The sequence below is a fragment of the Sinocyclocheilus anshuiensis genome, unplaced genomic scaffold, assembly GCF_001515605.1.
Source record: "Sinocyclocheilus anshuiensis isolate Anshui unplaced genomic scaffold, SAMN03320099.WGS_v1.1 scaffold2085, whole genome shotgun sequence".
Lineage (NCBI taxonomy): Eukaryota > Metazoa > Chordata > Actinopteri > Cypriniformes > Cyprinidae > Sinocyclocheilus > Sinocyclocheilus anshuiensis.
In genome coordinates, this window is record NW_015554052.1 from 599,744 (window position 1) to 618,183 (window position 18,440).

Sequence of the window (18,440 nt, forward strand, 5' to 3'; positions counted from 1 at the left end):
CTAACACGCACACACACACACACACACACACACACACACACACACACAAATGTTGCCAAACTGTTCAGGGTCTCCTATAAGAGTTGAATCTCAGTGAGTTGGACAGGGTGCAAGAGAAAAGACTAATTCAGAGCGGCACTTTATACTGCAGCTGTCTGATACAACATGATCTAACATCCGCTCTCTCTCTCTCTCTCTCTCTCTCTCTTTAATGTGTCATGAGTGTGTGCGTGCGTGCGTGCGTGCGTGTGTGCGTGTGCACGTGTGCGTGTGGCCAGATGGCGCATCCCCACTTCTGAAAGGGATTCTTCGAACAAACAACAAACTTGTGAGCCAACAAGCACCTCAAAAACAAACACAGCCGCCTCACAGACAAACACAGCGAGAGCAAAAAAATGCATTATTCAGGAGGAGCTGCTTATAATTCATGTTCATAAATGAGCTGCTTCACTCGCGCCGTCAGAGACTAAAACAACACCACATTCACCTGAGAAATGCATTTCAACCTCTGTGAGCGATGCAGTTCCCACCCGTGGGTGGTTCCCAGGGTGTTGCTATGTGGTTGCTAGGGCATTGAGAGTGGTTTTGGAACATTGCTTTGTAGTTGCTAGGGCGTTGTAAGTGGTTGCTAGGACATTGCTATTTGTTAGGATGTCATGAGTGGTTTTAGACATTGCTGTGTAGTTGCTAGGGTATTTTGGCTGGTTGCCAAGGTGTTGCTATGTGGTTGTTAGGGCGTTGAGAGTGGTTTTAGAACATTGCTGTGTGGTTGCTAGGGTGTTGTAAGTGGTTGCTAGGACATTGCTATTTGTTGGGATGTCATGAGTGGTTTTAGAGCATTGTTATGTATTTGCTAGGCTATTTTGGTTGGTTGCCAAGGTGTTGCTATGTGGTTGCTTGGGCGTTGAGAGTGGTTTTAGAACATTGCTATGTGGTTGCTAGGGTATTTTGGTTGGTTGCCAGGGTTTTGCCATGTTGGTTACCTGGGTGTTGAGGGTAGTTGTTTGCCATGTGGTTGCCAGGGCGTTATGGTGGCTGAAGGAATGAATGGAAAAATTGTTTATTGTGGTGAATATAACTAACTGTATAAATATATATCTGTAAATATTTGTTTAGCATTAGTATCCTGCAGCATCTTGTAATTGTCTTTGTGTCATGCATAACTACACTTAATCGTGGTAAAATCAATGTAATGCACAGTGACTGCTGTAAACATGCCGTCTATAACAGCAGATAAAATAACACGCTCTCTCACGTTTACATTCATTCAGTCTACCCCCCTCGTGCAGCCATGACTCCTGCGTGCTTTTCCATGATGACAGCCAGCTGGAGAGTGTGTGTGTGTGTGTGTGTGTGTGTGTGGGTGTGTGTGTGTGTGAGATAGAGAGAGAGAGAGAGAGAGAGAGCGAGAGAGAGAGTCCTGTTTCCCTAAGAGGACGTCCATGACATGTTTTCACCTTTAGTGGATGAGGGAAATGTCATGGAGGAGCATCTCAGGTGTGTGTGTGTGTGTGGACATTTCTCCTTGTCTCTTTCTGTTAATGTATATTCTCTCCATCCATCTGCTGTTCTGTTGTTTTTCACAATTGTTTTTCACAATTTAACTGACTTTTTCCAAAGCTAAACAGGAGAATCTCAGGGGAACACATCCATACTACATTTCACCTAAAAAAAAAGAAGCATTTTTCTAGAACCATTAAAGTTGTTTTTTTTTTTTTGCATTTTGACATTATTTTCATGACAGTCATTTTCTTAATTGTAATTTTTCTCACTTTTCTATGTACCAGTTTGAGATCAGTAAGATTTTTATGTTTTTGAAAGAAGTATCTTATGCTCACTGAGGCTGCGTTTATTAAATAAAAAATACAATAAATACAGTAATAACTGTGTTAAACTGTAATTTATTTCTGTGATCAAAGCTGTATTTTCAGCATCATTACTCCAGTCTTCAGTGTCACATGATCTTCAGAAATCATTCTAATATGCTGATTTGCTGCTCAAGAAACATGTCTGATTATTATCAATGTTGAACACAGTTGTGCTGCCCAATATTTTTGTGGAAGCCATGATACATTGTATTTTTCAGGATTCTTTGATGAATAGAAAGTTCAAAAGAACAGCATTTATTTGAAATAGAAATCCTTTGTAACATTATAAATGTCTTCACGGTCATTTTCGATAAATTTAATCCATCCTTGATGAATACAAGTACTAGTTTCTTGAAAAAAATGTACTGATCCCAAGCTTTTGAAAAGTAATACTGCATATAGTTTCAGTATACAGTAACAGGAATTTAGGGATGAATATGTTTAATTGGAAAAAAATCTTAAAAATCCTTAAATAGGCTTCATGTTCTTTAAAGGTGGAGTGTGTAATTAATAGATGTTAAAAATACTTTGTCTGATTTCAGAAATTCAGTCATGTATTGGCTAATTTCCTCCAAACAGTACTTGGTACTTCCCAAACATTGATCTGTTCAGGAAACCTGTTTGAAACGTTATTTTTTCAATTTTGTTTGGTGCCGCTAGTGGCAAAAACTTTACAGTACAAACTTTACCTTTGAGAAATATGATGTCTTATTTCTGTCCCTTTGATTTTGTTGAAATGCGGGCTTGTTCTTGACAGGTTTGTAAGATTCGCTCGATTCCTGTGTGTGTCTTTGTCTCTGTTCCTCCTGTCGTATGTTGTCTTCCCTCTCTTGTTTTCTTCTTCTCTCTGGATGTGTGGGGAATTCGTAGTCTAACGTCAGAGAAACGCTGTGTGCCGCGAGAGAGCGGAACCACTGTAAATACTGGATGGAGTCTATTTCTGTCTCGGAACATGAGATGGACTGTTAAATGCACACACGTATGCAAACACACACACACACACACACACACACACAGAGAAGAAGCACTGTAAATACTGGATGGAGTCTATTTCTGTCTCGGAACATGAGATTGACTGTTAAATGCACACACGTACACAAACACACACGCACTCGCTGTTTATAGAGCAGCGTTTCTCCATGTTGGGGTTTCTTTCCATAATAAAACAGGCCAGATCTCTGCCCACTCAGGGTGAAATGTTCTCCATCACAACATTCACATACATGCACAAAACATCTGGTACGTGAACACAAACACCTCTACTAAACTTGACCAGAAATACATCAGTAACACATAAACAGACGTTCATCCACCTCAAAAAGATGATTTGGGGAATTCATGTAAGTGCTTTAACAAGCTTTGCATTTCTGCTGTTCACCCTCCTTATTTTTATTTGTCTAATATTTTAAAAAGAGCTAAGTTGTAAAACAATCAGAACAAAATTCTGCCTGTCAATCATTTTGCACATTTATATCTTGTACAGTCTGGTTGTGATTATTTGGAAGTGTTATTTTAGTATTATTTATATGCCAAACAATATTTATTTGTTTGTTTATTGACTAATATATATAATGTAGTTTTGTAATGTGTGTGTCATATTTATTAGTTTTTTTAATATATATTTCAGTTTAGCTTGAATTTATTTTTATTTCAATTTTAGTAATTTTAGTACTTCAACTTATTTATTTCAGTTAGTTGCCGAGGCAACATTTGTCATTTTCATTTAAGTTTAAGTTTTTCATCTAATATTTAAGTTCTATTTTATTCAGCTTTATCAAAACATATTTTTAAGACTTTTAGTTTTAATTTTAGTTGGAATGCAATGACAGAATTGTTATATTTTGGGTCAGCTGTTCCTTCAATGGCGTTATTAATTATGTATAACTTAAGAATCAATGTCTGATGTTTCTTTTAATATTCATGAGATGAAAGTTTTGAGGTTATATCTCGCGATTCTGACTTGTTTCTCTGAATTCTGAGTTCACATCTTCCAATTTCGGAAAACAAAAATGCCACAGGAACAAAAACAGATTTTTTTCTCAGAAGTGCGAAATATAAACCCACAATTATTACCTTTTTCTCGCAATTCCGAGTTTTCATCTCACAATTCTGACTAGTTTACATTTTGCAATTTTGTTTACAAAAATAAGGTAATTGCAACTATTCATCTCAAATCTCAAAATTCTGAGTAATTTTTATGACTTATTTTATATCTCACATTTCAGACTTTTCTTCTCAATATTGCAAGTAATTGTGAAATAAAAAGCCGCAATTACGCTTTTTTAAATTTATTTGTATTTTTTAATTCCGTGGTGGAAACATGCTTCCATAGTGACGGAAGGCTGAAATCACGTATGGCATCTTTAACAAGAAAAACACTTATCACATGCAATAAAGAAACAAATAACAGTGACCTTATTAACTTTATGGCTGCTTTGTTACTTGACCATGACCAGAGACGTGAGCGGACTGAGAATGGCAAATGTCGATTGCACATTAGCTAGTGTGTGTGTGTGTGTGTGTGTGTGTGCTGGGAAATACTGAGGTTGAAGAACAAATGTTGTGAGTGTTGAATGTGCCGTTCCTGTGATGTGTGTGACATTCTCCTGGGTTTTAAACCTCAGCTGAAGCGAACAGTGTCAGAAGCATCACACTAAATATAACACACACCCTGACAGCGATCCGAATCGCCGGATTGTCTCGCTACTTTGAAGAATTCCAATTACTGTCAGTGTTTTCCGTGTGTGTGCGTGTGTGTGTGTGTGTGTGTGTGTGTCACTGCTGTGTGTGTGCGCACTTGGATGGGTTAAATGCAGAGCACAAATTCCAATGCGTGCGTGCGTGCGTGCGTGCGTGCGTGCGTGCGTGCGTGCGTGCGTGCGTGTGTGTGAGTGAGTGAGTGAGTGAGTGAGTGAGTGAGTGAGTGTGTGTGTGTGTGTTGTATATTCCATCCACATCACAGACAGTTGTGTGTGTGTGTGTGATTTCCACTATAATTAGTGTTTATTCAAGATGCCGTGATTCGTCCACAAATAGCCGAATGTTCCTGTTAAAAGAAACAATAAATAAACAATAATGAACGACGGCTGTTTGAATTCAGCGGAAAATCTCTTCAAATACCAGCAAATCGAACCGCTTTTGTTTACTTTGCCCGGCCTGCTTTAAATTGGCTTTCACACCGACAATGGATTTTTATGGGCTTCCTAAACTTGGGTTGGCAAATCAACCAGAACTGGATGAGCCGTTCACAACACTGACCTTCTCTCTCTATGCAATCTATAGAGCCGCGAGGATATATCACCCAACAACAGAGCCAATCTAGATTCAATTACTAACTGGACCGAGAGGGCAATTTATAACTAAACACACTCCTGAAGGTGGGAGAGGTCGCGCTGCATGCATTAAACTCCAGTGTTTACCGTGGAGATCGGAGAGGAATTCAGCGTCATGACTTTCTGAACATAATTCATGGCTGAAATCTCAAGTGCATCCTGCTTACGATTCATAAGCTGAGTCCTCAGCGAACAGAATTTGAATTTATTGCCGAAATGAATTTCCTTAGTCACAAAGGTGCGTGCATGCATTTGCATTCTGAATAATTATGCATTGTGATGATGTGCAATGTTTTATGTGATTTATGCGAGCTCATGAAATATCTGGATATGAATTTATGTGCTGCTGATTTTGTATATCAGCATGAACGATGCACTTTTTGAATCTGCTTCTAAGAATGTCTTTTACTGATTTTGGATGGGCAAATCTGGTCTGTTACACTGCAAAAGTGCTTGTATTTTTGTCGTTTTCTAGTACAAATATCTAAACATTCTTAAATCAAGATACATTTATTTAAAATGCAAAATGATGTAAGATTAGAAGTCATGTTTTATGAGTAATTTATCAAAATGAAGTGAAGTGAAGCAAATATATGCCAGTGGGTTCAGAAACATAAACTTGTTTTCGCTTTGAATTCATTTGATTTTTCTGACCCCACTGGCAAATATTTATTCTTGTTTTAAGCGTAAACCTCATTTTCAGACTTCTTGTCTTCTTATCTTCCGTTTTGCATTTCAAATAAATGTACCTTGATTTAAGAATGTTTAGATATTTGTGCTAGAAAACAAGACAAATATACAGAGTGAAAACTATTGTCGTTTTCTAGTACAAATATCTAAACATTCTTAAATCAAGATATATTTATTTAAAATGCAAAATGACGTAAGATTAGAAGTCATGTTTTATGAGTAATTTATCAAAATGAAGTGAAGTGAAGCAAATATCTGCCAGTGGGTTCAGAAACATAAACTTGTTTTCGCTTTGAATTCATTTGATTTTTCTGACCCCACTGGCAAATATTTATTCTTGTTTTAAGCGTAAACCTCATTTTCAGACTTCTTGTCTTCTTATCTTCCGTTTTGCATTTCAAATAAATGTACCTTGATTTAAGAATGTTTAGATATTTGTGCTAGAAAACAAGACAAATATACAGAGTGAAAACTAACCAGGTCAAGATAGTGTTGTGGCACGTAAACCTGATTGAGCAACGTTAACCAGCATGAAAGCATCCAAAGCATACTGTATACTGGTAACAAGAAATTAAATCTTCTTAACTGGTCACCAGATATGCCAGCTGATCTGATCTAGGCTTTTTTTCCCACAGTGCTTTATTTCAGACGTACAGTACATGCTTTGATGCATGTTTGTAATTAAATGACCACATGCTTATGTACTTTATGTCCAGAAAAAAACTGCAGTGTGAACATTTCTGCTGATAGTTTAGTTATGAAACACTTAAAATATGCGCCTTTGAGGTAGTTTGAAGTCAAAAACACCATTGGTTGATTGAAGGTTTTTAGTGGTGTGACTGCGACCATTTTTTTCTGCCAGTTCAACTAAATTTTGTGAGCGGTGTGACCACTGCGTTGTCCAACTCATAAGTGCTACCATTTCTGCTGCATATGAAAAACATCAAACAGCAAACGAAACAAAAGTTTGAGCTGCGGACCCATAATTGAGCGCAAGCAAACTGGTCCGAGCTCAGAACAGGTTTAGCAGTGTTGCCAGATTGGATGGACGATTTTCAGCCCAAAAGCTCACCAAAACCTGCCCAATCCAAAAAAAAAAAAAAACAACGCCCAAAACTTTAACTGCCAAACTGTGATAGAATATTGCCATATCAATCAAGGTTGATAAGGACCCTTTTTAACTCCTTAAAACAAACTAATGACGATAAAATAATATAAATATAGATAAATTTCCCAGGTAAACTGATCAAATCAGGGCAAATACATTATAGAGAATTACCAAATATGACTAAAATATGCAGGCAGATACTGCAATCAAGAAATTAACTGATACCCTTGAAAAAACACATGCATCAATTTTAATGTCAACAATCAGAATAATACAATTTAAATGCAAAAAGTGCCCAATATAAGTGAAAAAGCAATGTGGTTAGCAGGTATTTCACACCATGACAGTCAAAACTGTGCCATTCATTGCCACATACTGTATGATAATCCGACAGTAAAAAATTAACAACAACATTAACCTTTGTATCACACTCTAACTTCAGACAGAACGTCTTTTGTGAAGTACATATTGTAGAACATAAGACAGAATTTTGCACAGTCAAAACTAATCAAGTCCAGCAGCTTTCAAGGATATTCCAATCTGGACAGTTTAAAAGATGGCCTGATGCAGGACTGCATGGAATAGTCCCATATTCAGTTTAGATTCTGATTAAATTATTCAATTGTGCTCTGATTTCAGAATTAAAATATTAGAGCTTTCGTGTCCTCTCCCTCCACAGGTATAATTCACGTTTTGAGAGTCGAGTCACTCTCCCACTTCTTACCGTGGCATTGTGATGTGACTGCTGATCCCTAGTGATTGGCAGTGGCTAAAAGTGCGGCAGGCGACGTCAACATCAGCATCAGCCGAATCTGCAGTGGCTGTGTGTTACATGCACACTTGGGTTTGTTTGTTAACCAATTAGCCTATACAATTTAGATGTTTGAAAACCGCCAAACTGACCCCAAACCAGCCCAAATTTTGTCCACCCGCACATTCAAATTCAAAACCGCCCAATCTGGCAACACTGGCTGCGAGATCTAGCGAGAAGCATTCAAACTCTGCACAGAATTATCTGTTATAAACAGATCAAACAGCGCTGACGCACAAAACCAGAAGTATTAACGCTAACTATAGCCATAGTGTTGTTGCAGAAATAGTCAGATGTTCTTACATTATTCATTTCAGGGTTTGTACAACCCTTTGAGAGAGAAATTCAAGCACTTTTCAGTGACTTTCAAGCATTCCACAAAACTATTTCCAGCACTTTAAAGCTCTAAAAATTATCCAATTTGAATGTTATTTTTAACCGGACGACCAAAATATACTTTGTGGTAAACAAACACTTATGTAAAATTAAAAAAAACACATAAAATCACCAATATAACCAGTAGATGGCAGCAGAGGAGCACTTACTGGCTTTTAGTCATTCATTTCTACTTTTTGCTTTATATTTTGAAATTATAAAATCACTATTAAAATATCAAATCATCAAGAAATCAAATTTTGTCAGAGTTTTGCACTTTTTTGTGTCACAAAGTGCCTTGAAAAACTAACTTTTCTTCAATTTGTGACTGAATCACACAAAGTGCGTTCCTATTATAATCACTGAAGTTGTCGTTCATTTCAGTATAATACTATAGAAGAATAGTGATACATTTAATAAGAGTAGAATATATTCATTTTCTATAAAAAAAAAATATTTTGCACATTACTGTGTAAATTTTGTGTGCTTCCCAACTCAAACTCAGTGCTTTACCAAGAAATAAACGTGTAATATTATTAGTAACTGCACTTATTAATGCAAAACAATAGTAATTTTACACATCTGCTCCTGGCGCCACCATCTGTAGAACATAGTGGCACTGGTTTCTCTCCTGCAATGCTCTCAAATATTAGTCTGGAGCCCTGGTGTTGGTTAAAGGAATAGTTCACCCAAAAATAAAAAATTTACTAAAAATGTGCTCACCCTCAGTCTTTCCGAGATTAGGATGAGTTTGTTTCTGCATCAGATTTGGAGAAATGTAGCAAAATACATTGAGTCCATAATCCATAATAACGCTTCCTCCAGTGAAAAAGTGTTCTGGTGTGAATCAGGAGAGAAATCTGCACAGATCAAGCAGCGTTTAAACAGCTCTAAACAAATATGTGGCTGGATTTTGATGTGAGAGACAACAGGAGATGCACTTTTTCACTGGAGGAAGCGTTATTATGGATTATAGACTCGTATTTTAGTTAAAAACGTCTTAATGATGGATTTGTTTCAGCTTTTGTCTTCTCCAGATGTTAACAGATGGACTGGAGTGCTGTGGATTATTGTGATGTTTTTATCAGCTGTTTGGACTCTCATTCTGACGGCACCCATTCACTGCAGAGCAAGTGATGCAATGCTACATTTCTCCAAATCTGACGAAGAAACAAACTCATCCTAATCTCGGATGGCCTTAGAATGAGCACATTTTCAGCAAATATTTATTTTTGGGTGAAGAAAAGACCCACAACACCCTGACGTTGGTGGAACAGTCATTAACACTTTTTATTTGGCACTAAATTTGACGGTTTTTAAATATACTGAGTCTGACTTCTGGCTGTAATTCTCCTCCAGGTTTTACTGGGATCTCACCATGCTCCTCCTGATGGTGGGAAATCTCATCATCATTCCCGTGGGCATCACCTTCTTCAAGGATGAGCACACGCCGCCATGGATCGTCTTCAACGTGGTTTCCGACACCTTCTTCCTCTTGGACCTGGTGCTGAACTTCCGCACGGGAATCGTAAAGGAGGACAACGCGGAGATCATTCTGGACCCTCAGCAGATCAAGATCAAATATCTGCGCTCGTGGTTCGTGGTGGACTTCATCTCCTCCATCCCCGTGGACTACATCTTCCTCATTGTGGAGACACGCATCGATTCGGATTTCTACAAGACGGCGCGCGCTCTGCGGATCGTACGCTTCACGAAGATCCTCAGTCTGCTGCGACTGCTGCGGCTCTCGCGGCTCATACGCTACATTCATCAATGGGAGGAGGTGAGAGGACGTGTTTTTATTGATTTTAACTGCATTCAGCGCTCATAACTGCTGGTGTGTGATGATAATGTGAACCAGGGGGATTTTCACATCTCTGCCCAGAGGACAATATTATTGCTGTTTCATAGTGCAAGAGATTCGATGAGTTGTCAGTTATGTGTCACTTAAAGCAATAGTTCTGTTTCTCTCATTATTTACTCACCCTTGGCACATCAAATGCATCATGAAAAATTTATTGCAGCTATATTCCTAATGTGATGTTTATATGCGTACGAGCATTAGAGTATTCCTGTATACGCTGCTGTTGTACTGTAAGTACTGTAAGTAGTTATTTTCCTGGACATTTGAGATGCTCAAACTCTACTTTTTCAAAATAATTTCATTAGGACTCAAACACTTAAGACCTTCAAAAATGCCTGACAATAATGCAGTCTGATTAAACCCACAAACCTTAATTTCAAGTATCTTTGTTGACTTAATAACAATGCTTTTTTATATTCTTTCTTTGGCATAATGTGATTGAAATTGAAACGGCACAATTATTGTGGTTGTCTCAAGTAATTTGCCTAAATATGATTGCAGTTTTCACGATGCTGCTTGTTTGAAGTTTCCTTATAAAAGTGTTCACAGACGTCCTGGTGTGGCATTTTAAATGAATGAAAACATGACTTTATTATTTTTCCTTGATTTCAACTGTATTTTAGACATGAAAAGCTTCTGTGATGGAGGACAGTGCAGGCAGAGGAACACAGCAGGAACTAACTGAGCTGGAGAACTAGTTAGCGGCTGACTGACGAGCAGGAACAGATAAGATGAGATGATGAGCGGTGTAACATGTGACAGGAAGCGGTGTAACGTGACAGGAAGCGGTGTAACGTGACTGGAAGCGGTATAATGTGACAGGAAGCGGTGTAACGTGACAGGAAGCGGTGTAACATGTGACAGGAAGTGGTGTAACATGTGACAGGAAGTGGTGTAACATGTGACAGGAAGCAGTGTAACATGTGACAGGAAGTGGTTTAACGTGACAGGAAGTGGTGTAACATGTGACAGGAAGCGGTGTAATATGTGACAGGAAGCGGTGTAACGTGACAGGAAGCGGTGTAACGTGACAGGAAGTGGTGTAACATGTGACAGGAAGCGGTGTAACGTGACAGGAAGCGGTGTAATATGTGACAGGAAGCGGTGTAACATGTGACAGGAAGTGAGCGAACCTCAATGAGGCAGAAATGAAAGGCTGTTGCATCAAAGAGTAATTTTAAAAGGAACTGTCCCTGATCTTACATGAGTTTAATGTGTCGTAACTGTCACAAATATGATTATGATTTGATTAAGAACAGCTATTTTTACCACTAAATGAGTAAAAAGAGTCTGAAGCACCTATGAAGGGAGACACAGTACAGATCAAATGTTTGGGGTCAGTTATTCATCAAGGATGCATTAAATTGATCAAAAGTGACAGTAAATACATTTATAATGTTACAAAACATTTCTATCTCAAATAAATGCTGTTCTTTTGAACTTTCTATTCATCTGTGAATCCTGAAAAATAAAATGTATCACAGTTTCCACAGAAATATTGTGCAGCACAACTGTTTTCAACATTGATAATAATCAGAAATGTTTCTTGAGCAGCAAATCAGCATATTAGAATGATTTCTGAAGATCATGTGACACTGAAGACTGGAGTAATGATGCTGAAAATACAGCTGCGCATCACAGACATAAATTACAGTTTAACAGATATTCACACAGAAAACAGTTATTTTAAATTGTAATAATATTTCACAATTTTTACTGTATTTTTTATCAAATAAATGCAGCCTTGGTGAGCAGAAGAGACTTCTTTCAAAAACCATAAAAAAATCGAACAGTCCCCAAACGTATGTAATTATATACATTTATAAAAGGAACAATATAATTCAGCTAATAACTTGTTTTTCCATATGTCAGACACAGGATCTTATCAAAAATCTAATGATTTTTAAAATATTCCGATTTTTTTTTTTTTCAGTAATTTTGCATAAATCACATTTGCTGTCTTTATATTCATTATTTATATTATTTATCATTACATGTGTTTAATTGCATGTTAATCAGTTAATCAAAACATTTATTTATTTATTTGTTGTATTATTATTATTTATTTTATTGTAAATAATTTTACTGTATTTTTTATTATTTATACAGTATATATATATATATATATACAGTAGTAATATTGACAGCAGACTGGTAGTAACCGTGCCGAGATGTTTTCCCAGACTCCTAAACCATTCTGTTTCAACTAGTGTCCACAAAATTTGCTAATGATATTTTCATTTTATGCATTGACTAAGATGCTTTAAATTTTTTAAACTGACGCAAAGCAAAGCTAAGTCTTTGATGCTGATAATCTCACAATCAAATACATCTATTTATCAAAAGTTTGTAAGACGCTGATCGTAACGTTTCCACCTTCCTCGAGGAGTTGAGTCCAGTTAGTCAGCATGTTATTAAATCAAACTCAGATGAAGGCTTAATGAGTGACTCCTGCGATCAGCAGATGCTCTCGCTGACACCTCCATCCGAACAAACCCCGCTTTCAGCATCCAGAGGCGTTTTGGGGCCATCGCTGAGAGTTTTAATTGAGTGGATGCTTTCAAGAGCTGAAGCAGCCCCTCTCGGCCCATATTTTGCTAACAACGAAGCTTAAGCGCTCTCCCTGCGAGAACCGAATGGCTCTGAGCTCTGATAGTTTGTTTGAGGGATCGTTTCGAAGGCTTCGTGGAGCTTCGGTGGCCGGGGCCATCTGTGTTTGTTTATTGAGCAAAGGCAGGGAGTCCGTCTCTATTAATATCAGCATCTGGGATTGTTCTGATTTATGGCTGGTGTCGCTCTGATTGGATGTTCTGGATGAAGAGCGTAATGTTCAGTATAGCGCAGAGCTCCCTGAGGTTCTTTAAAAACACAAATATAGTCAATCTAGGCTGGTTTGGAGTCGCACGCCAGACTGAGGTAAAGTCTGCAGGAGGTAGAAACTGGGTTTATCAGCGTATTAAGGGGTGTAAGACCATTTGGCAACATAAACGGCGAATGTGCAAATGTGAATGTGTAATATATTATAAATATGCACACAGCAGGCGGGCTCTAAAACCATGTAAATAAAGAATCAAACACCCTCATCGTCTAGTCGTGCTGCAATACTACTCATTAATTTCCCAGGATTCAGTTTGTATACTATACACAATGTGCAGAATTAGTATGCGGATGAACAATTGCATGTGCAGTATACAGTGAACACTGTGTGTGATTAACTGTAATATTGTTTAGAGACTTTCCATTTTTTTAAATAGTAGATAATGTGCCGTTCTAAAAATAAACATTTTAAGTAATTTGTTTTAAATCATTTTTCATTTAAAAAATGTATTTATTTTCATAATTTCATTAATTAATGTATTTATTTTAATTAATTTTAAGTTGTTTGTTTTATTTATTTCATTGTTATTTTTTAAATAGTAGGTGATGTGGTATTTTAAACAAAGACTTTAATAATTGTATTTTTTCTAATTAATTTTAATGTATTTATTTTTTTCAAATAGTAGGTTATGTGCCATTCTAAAAAAACATTTTAATTATTTATTTTAATAAATTTTTTTTATTTTAATTAATTTCGATGGATGGATTTTATGTTTTATTAAAAAAAAATTTAAATGGTAGGTGATGTGCCATTCTAAACATAACTATTTTAATTACTTAATTAATTAATTAATTAATTTATTTATTTATTTGTTTATTTATTTAATTCATTTGAATGTGTTTGTTAAATTTATTTTATATTTTAAATAGTTGATGTGCTATTCTAAACATACCCAAGTGTTTTTAGTGCCATAGCTGCCAATGGATGAATATCGTTATTATTATTTTTATTAAGGCTCAGATTGCATGTAACTATGACTGGATGCATGGATCGAAGGAGAGCGTTTGTTTTTGCTTTGTAAGAGTTTCTGCGTGGCATAAATTTACATCCATATGACCAGAGTCTTCGGCACAAACGCGATTCATTCACTTCGTGATTGTAACCGGTCTTTACTCCTTGATGCAACCCATCAAATGGCTTATAAAATAAGCCTTAAAAGTTAAATAAAGATGCAACAGCACGTTCATATATATTTTCGATTCAGACTACAAATGCAAATGGCTGTGCATTTATTTGTGCATTAAATTATAGCGGTCACGGGGTGTATGTGTGCGTTTGTGTCATGTAAGGTGAGCTTACAAAACCATGCAGAATGTACATTCATTTTGTTCCGTGTAATAGTGAATTGCAGCATGCATTTGTGGGAAGCTTTGATGCTTTTAACTCCGTGTTCTCTAAAATGTCTTTCTCAGAGTTTTCTCTTCTAGATCTTTAGATTAATTGTGATTTTCTTTCATTCTTCACTCATTCATTGGTTCATTTTCCCATCATTCATGTGCAGAAACCAGCAGGTTTTGGTCCAGTCTGCTCGGTTTGAGTTTTTCTGTTTGTTTCTCTGTCTCTCTCTCTCATCTGTCTCATCTCATCTCATGTTAATTAGAGTCAGAGCAGCCGAGCGTCCATCACTCTGTGTGAGAGAGAGAGAGAGAGAGCGTCGAACATTAGTCTTCATTCCCCTGATTCACAATAATGACTTTATAATAAGCCCATATTAGAGAGGATTTCCACAATCTACCCAGAGCACTTCTCATTTCAATTGCGCTGCAGTCTGTTTCCATTTCACCAAGTGCATAGAAAGACAGGAGAGAAAGCAAACAGTCCTTCGGCTGTGTTCAAAACCCTTGTCTCTTGTTGTCTGTTGGTTTTATCCGCAGCTTTGAGTGACATTACGAAGTCTTTTATGGGTAATAAAACTGCAGATTAAATTTTAATGTAGTTGTAAAACTTGAAGACACTAAATCTATTGGATGCTTCAGATCTTCACTATAGGTCCATCAGCAACATCAGGATTAATGGTGCCATAATTTGATGTTTTAATGCATTCAAGCAATCCATGAGAAATACTGCATCAATACAGTTTCAGGAAGTCAGAATGGATCTATTAATTTTTTGACAAAAAAAAAGAAAATAAAAACACAAACATGTGATAAACCCCGCAAAATCATGATATTTAAAAAAAAAAAAAAAAAGTAATTATTAAAAATAAAATAATAATATTATAATAATCATGACAGCTCATATGATTATATCATAATATTCGGACAGCTAATAATAATAATAATAATTTAGCAATTTTTTATTATTTCAATGTTAATATTAATATTAACAATACTACTACTACTTTAAGTTTTAATACTAGTACAACTACTACTGCTAATAATAATAATAATATATTATTATTATTATTATTATTATTATTACTGATGATGAATAAAAAAATAATAATAATGTATTACTATTAGTAGTAGTCATATTGAAATGGAAAAACAAAAAATAACAATAAAAATTACAATAATAATACTTTATTATATTATTATTATTATTATGTTATTGTTTATTTTGTAAGTTTTAATGCTAATAATCATAATAGTAATAAATTATCATCATCATCATCATCAATAATAATAATAATAATAATAATAAAGTCTTAGCTGTAGTATTAAAACTTAAAAAGTAGTAGTAATATTGTTAATATTAATAACCACACTGATATTAATAATAACATGTATATTAATTTCAATATAATATTGATTTTAATATAATATTTGTAACCTAAAAATGTTTTTGTTGTTATTATTGTTTTGTTTTTAAGTTTTAAATCGGGGTGGCACATGGTGGCAACTGCCATCCTATAATTATCACAGAATAAAATATAAATGTAAGCAGTGTTTCATGTGTTAGTTTCACTAGGCCCAGTTCACTAACTAATAGTTTTTACATTTGTTCGTGAATCAGATAATTACTGCTTCCCAGCTAACTCCTCTGTCCAGAAGTCCTCTGAGAAATCTAATCCCGTCCGGATATGTCTGAGATTCATCGCGTAATTGTTTGGTGAGCCGATTATTATGTTATTGTTTATTTTTTAAGTTTTAATGCTAATAATCATAATAGTAATAAATTATCATCATCATCATCATCAATAATAATAATAATAATAATAATAAAGTCTTAGCTGTAGTATTAAAACTTAAAAAGTAGTAGTAATATTGTTAATATTAATAACCACACTGATATTAATAATAACATGTATATTAATTTCAATATAATATTGATTTTAATATAATATTTGTAACCTAAAAATGTTTTTGTTGTTATTATTGTTTTGTTTTTAAGTTTTAAATGTAACATTAATACAACTAAGCACTAGGAACCACGGTTCGTCAAATCTCGGTCGTCCTGGTTTGTCATTGACCCCAAAGCTGAATGAAACTGCTGGCATTTAAAGGCACATTCATATAATCCATTAGTTTGCATTATCACTTTTATCTGAGATGTCTTTCTGTTTTTAGCTCTAGCGTCTTCTCGCTGTCTGTCTGTCTCTCTGTGATGATGCAGCAGTGAAGGCAGACAGTCGTAATGAGGGTGACTTTTACACAACGCTGCATGATTAATTCAGATGCTTTTACAGCTAGTTAATTTTACAGAGAGCCAATTATTTAATCCGAGCTCATGCGGTTTCCCTCAGAAAGAGCCAGAGCCAGAGCGACATAATGCTCTGTTTGTCATTACTCTGTCCTGGCAGAGGAAAGAATTATTAAAGACAAACATATGAACAATAATCACCTTCTGACTGTGGACGAGAGACATAGACAGACAGTGAGACAGAGAGAGAGACTGTTTATATGGCTTTTTTTCATCACTCAATAACAATAGCATCATGTCACATGTGAGCATATTCCTCTCACATAAGCTTTTGAAAGCTGTGTTTTAAAGTGGTTTTTAATAAGCACCGGTGCAGTTAACAGCACGTGCCGTGGCTTCGCTCACAATTAAGTAACTTTCATTAACATCCAACTGACCGGCGGCTTCTCGAGAGGATACTTGGATTAGCCAATCGCTCACTCGCTCCTTCAGCCCGCGTAATTGTTTGGTGAGCCGATTCTCCGACCGCTCGCTCCACTTTCATCATGGATATAAGCCTTTTTGCCATATCCGACAAAACAATAACATGAAATCAATAAGATGCCGATCACGGAAACTAAGCATATTTAGTGATTGTTAACATATTTAGTGATTGTTAACATATAGGCCTCACTGATTTTAGTTGCCACTTTTTCCCAAAACCATTAATTCAGTTTTCAAAACAAAGACACATTTCTCAAAAAGTTTAACACTGAGTAAGTTAAACATTAGGTAGCAAAACTGATGACACACCAATCAGAATATCTGCACCCTAACAACCAATCATCTACAGGGGTTTTATACTTACACATACAGTATAATTACAGTACAGTACCAGTAGTGACTGTCAAAGTTTATTTGTAACCATTTTTTATGTGTACTGCATTTTTGCAGAACTGAGAAATGACTGCCTAGAGATGTAGTTAGTCTTGTGTCAGGAGACCAAGAAACTGCTATAGTACTGTATACTGTAATGAAATTTGGCAGAATGTGCAGAGGATGCTAAAAAATTTACTTTTTTAATTTTATTTTTTACTGTACTGTATCGTGTTGCATACCAAGTTCATATACAATTCTTTGGTATTTGAACTTTTCTAGTGCTTTTCATCTACTGCAAGATTACTTATTGATTATATATACAGTTTTATAATTTTTTATAATTAATTTAAAGTGATTTGCACTTTTATTTACATATTAACCATTACGCTAATTAATAATTAAATTATATAAATTATGTAATATACAGTATGAATGATAAATTCTACAAAAATTATAGGTAACGCTTCACAATAAGTTCTCATTTGTTAATAATGCATTAATTATTACATTAACTAGCAATGAACAATATATTTCTACAGCATTTATTAACCTTTATTAATGTTAGTTAATAAAAATGTTCATGTTAGTTCACAGTACATTAAATAATGAAATAATGTTAACAGATACAACTTTAAATTTTAATAATGTATTATAAAGTTTTTCACTGGGACCAGTTCCTGGTGCCGATGCTGCAGGACTTCCCCGCCGACTGCTGGGTGTCCAAGAACAAGAAGAACAAGAGTGTTTGCAAACACAATCTGTCTCTCCTCCCATCAGGAGCTGCTCCCACAGGGGCTCTTCACCTACGGGTATGCGCATTTTAACCTCACCATGAGTTAGGGCCGGTATGACTCTACGAGTCGTGACGGTAAAAATCTGTCTAGAAATGTAGGAACTACCTGTTGCATAATAATTTTGAGTCCTTTGTTTTGATATTAAGCGTTTCATAACATTAAAGGCACAATATGTAATTTTTCACCGCTAGAGGGCACGTATTCAAAACAAAGGCGTAGTTTGATGACGCTGTGACTGAGTGTGGAATCATGGGAGTTGTGGTCTTCATCCCCACAGCCG

General features: G+C 35.8%; 1 protein-coding gene across 1 annotated transcript in view; it reads left to right on the forward strand.

Annotated features, from left to right (window-relative positions):
• LOC107668476 (potassium/sodium hyperpolarization-activated cyclic nucleotide-gated channel 1-like) overlaps positions 1-18,440 on the forward strand; it is a 97,252-nt gene that overhangs the window by 16,847 nt on the left and 61,965 nt on the right. The window contains exon 2 of the mRNA XM_016460347.1: positions 9,544-9,967. Coding sequence (XP_016315833.1) covers positions 9,544-9,967 — 424 coding nt within the window. The remainder of the gene's footprint in view (positions 1-9,543; positions 9,968-18,440) is intronic.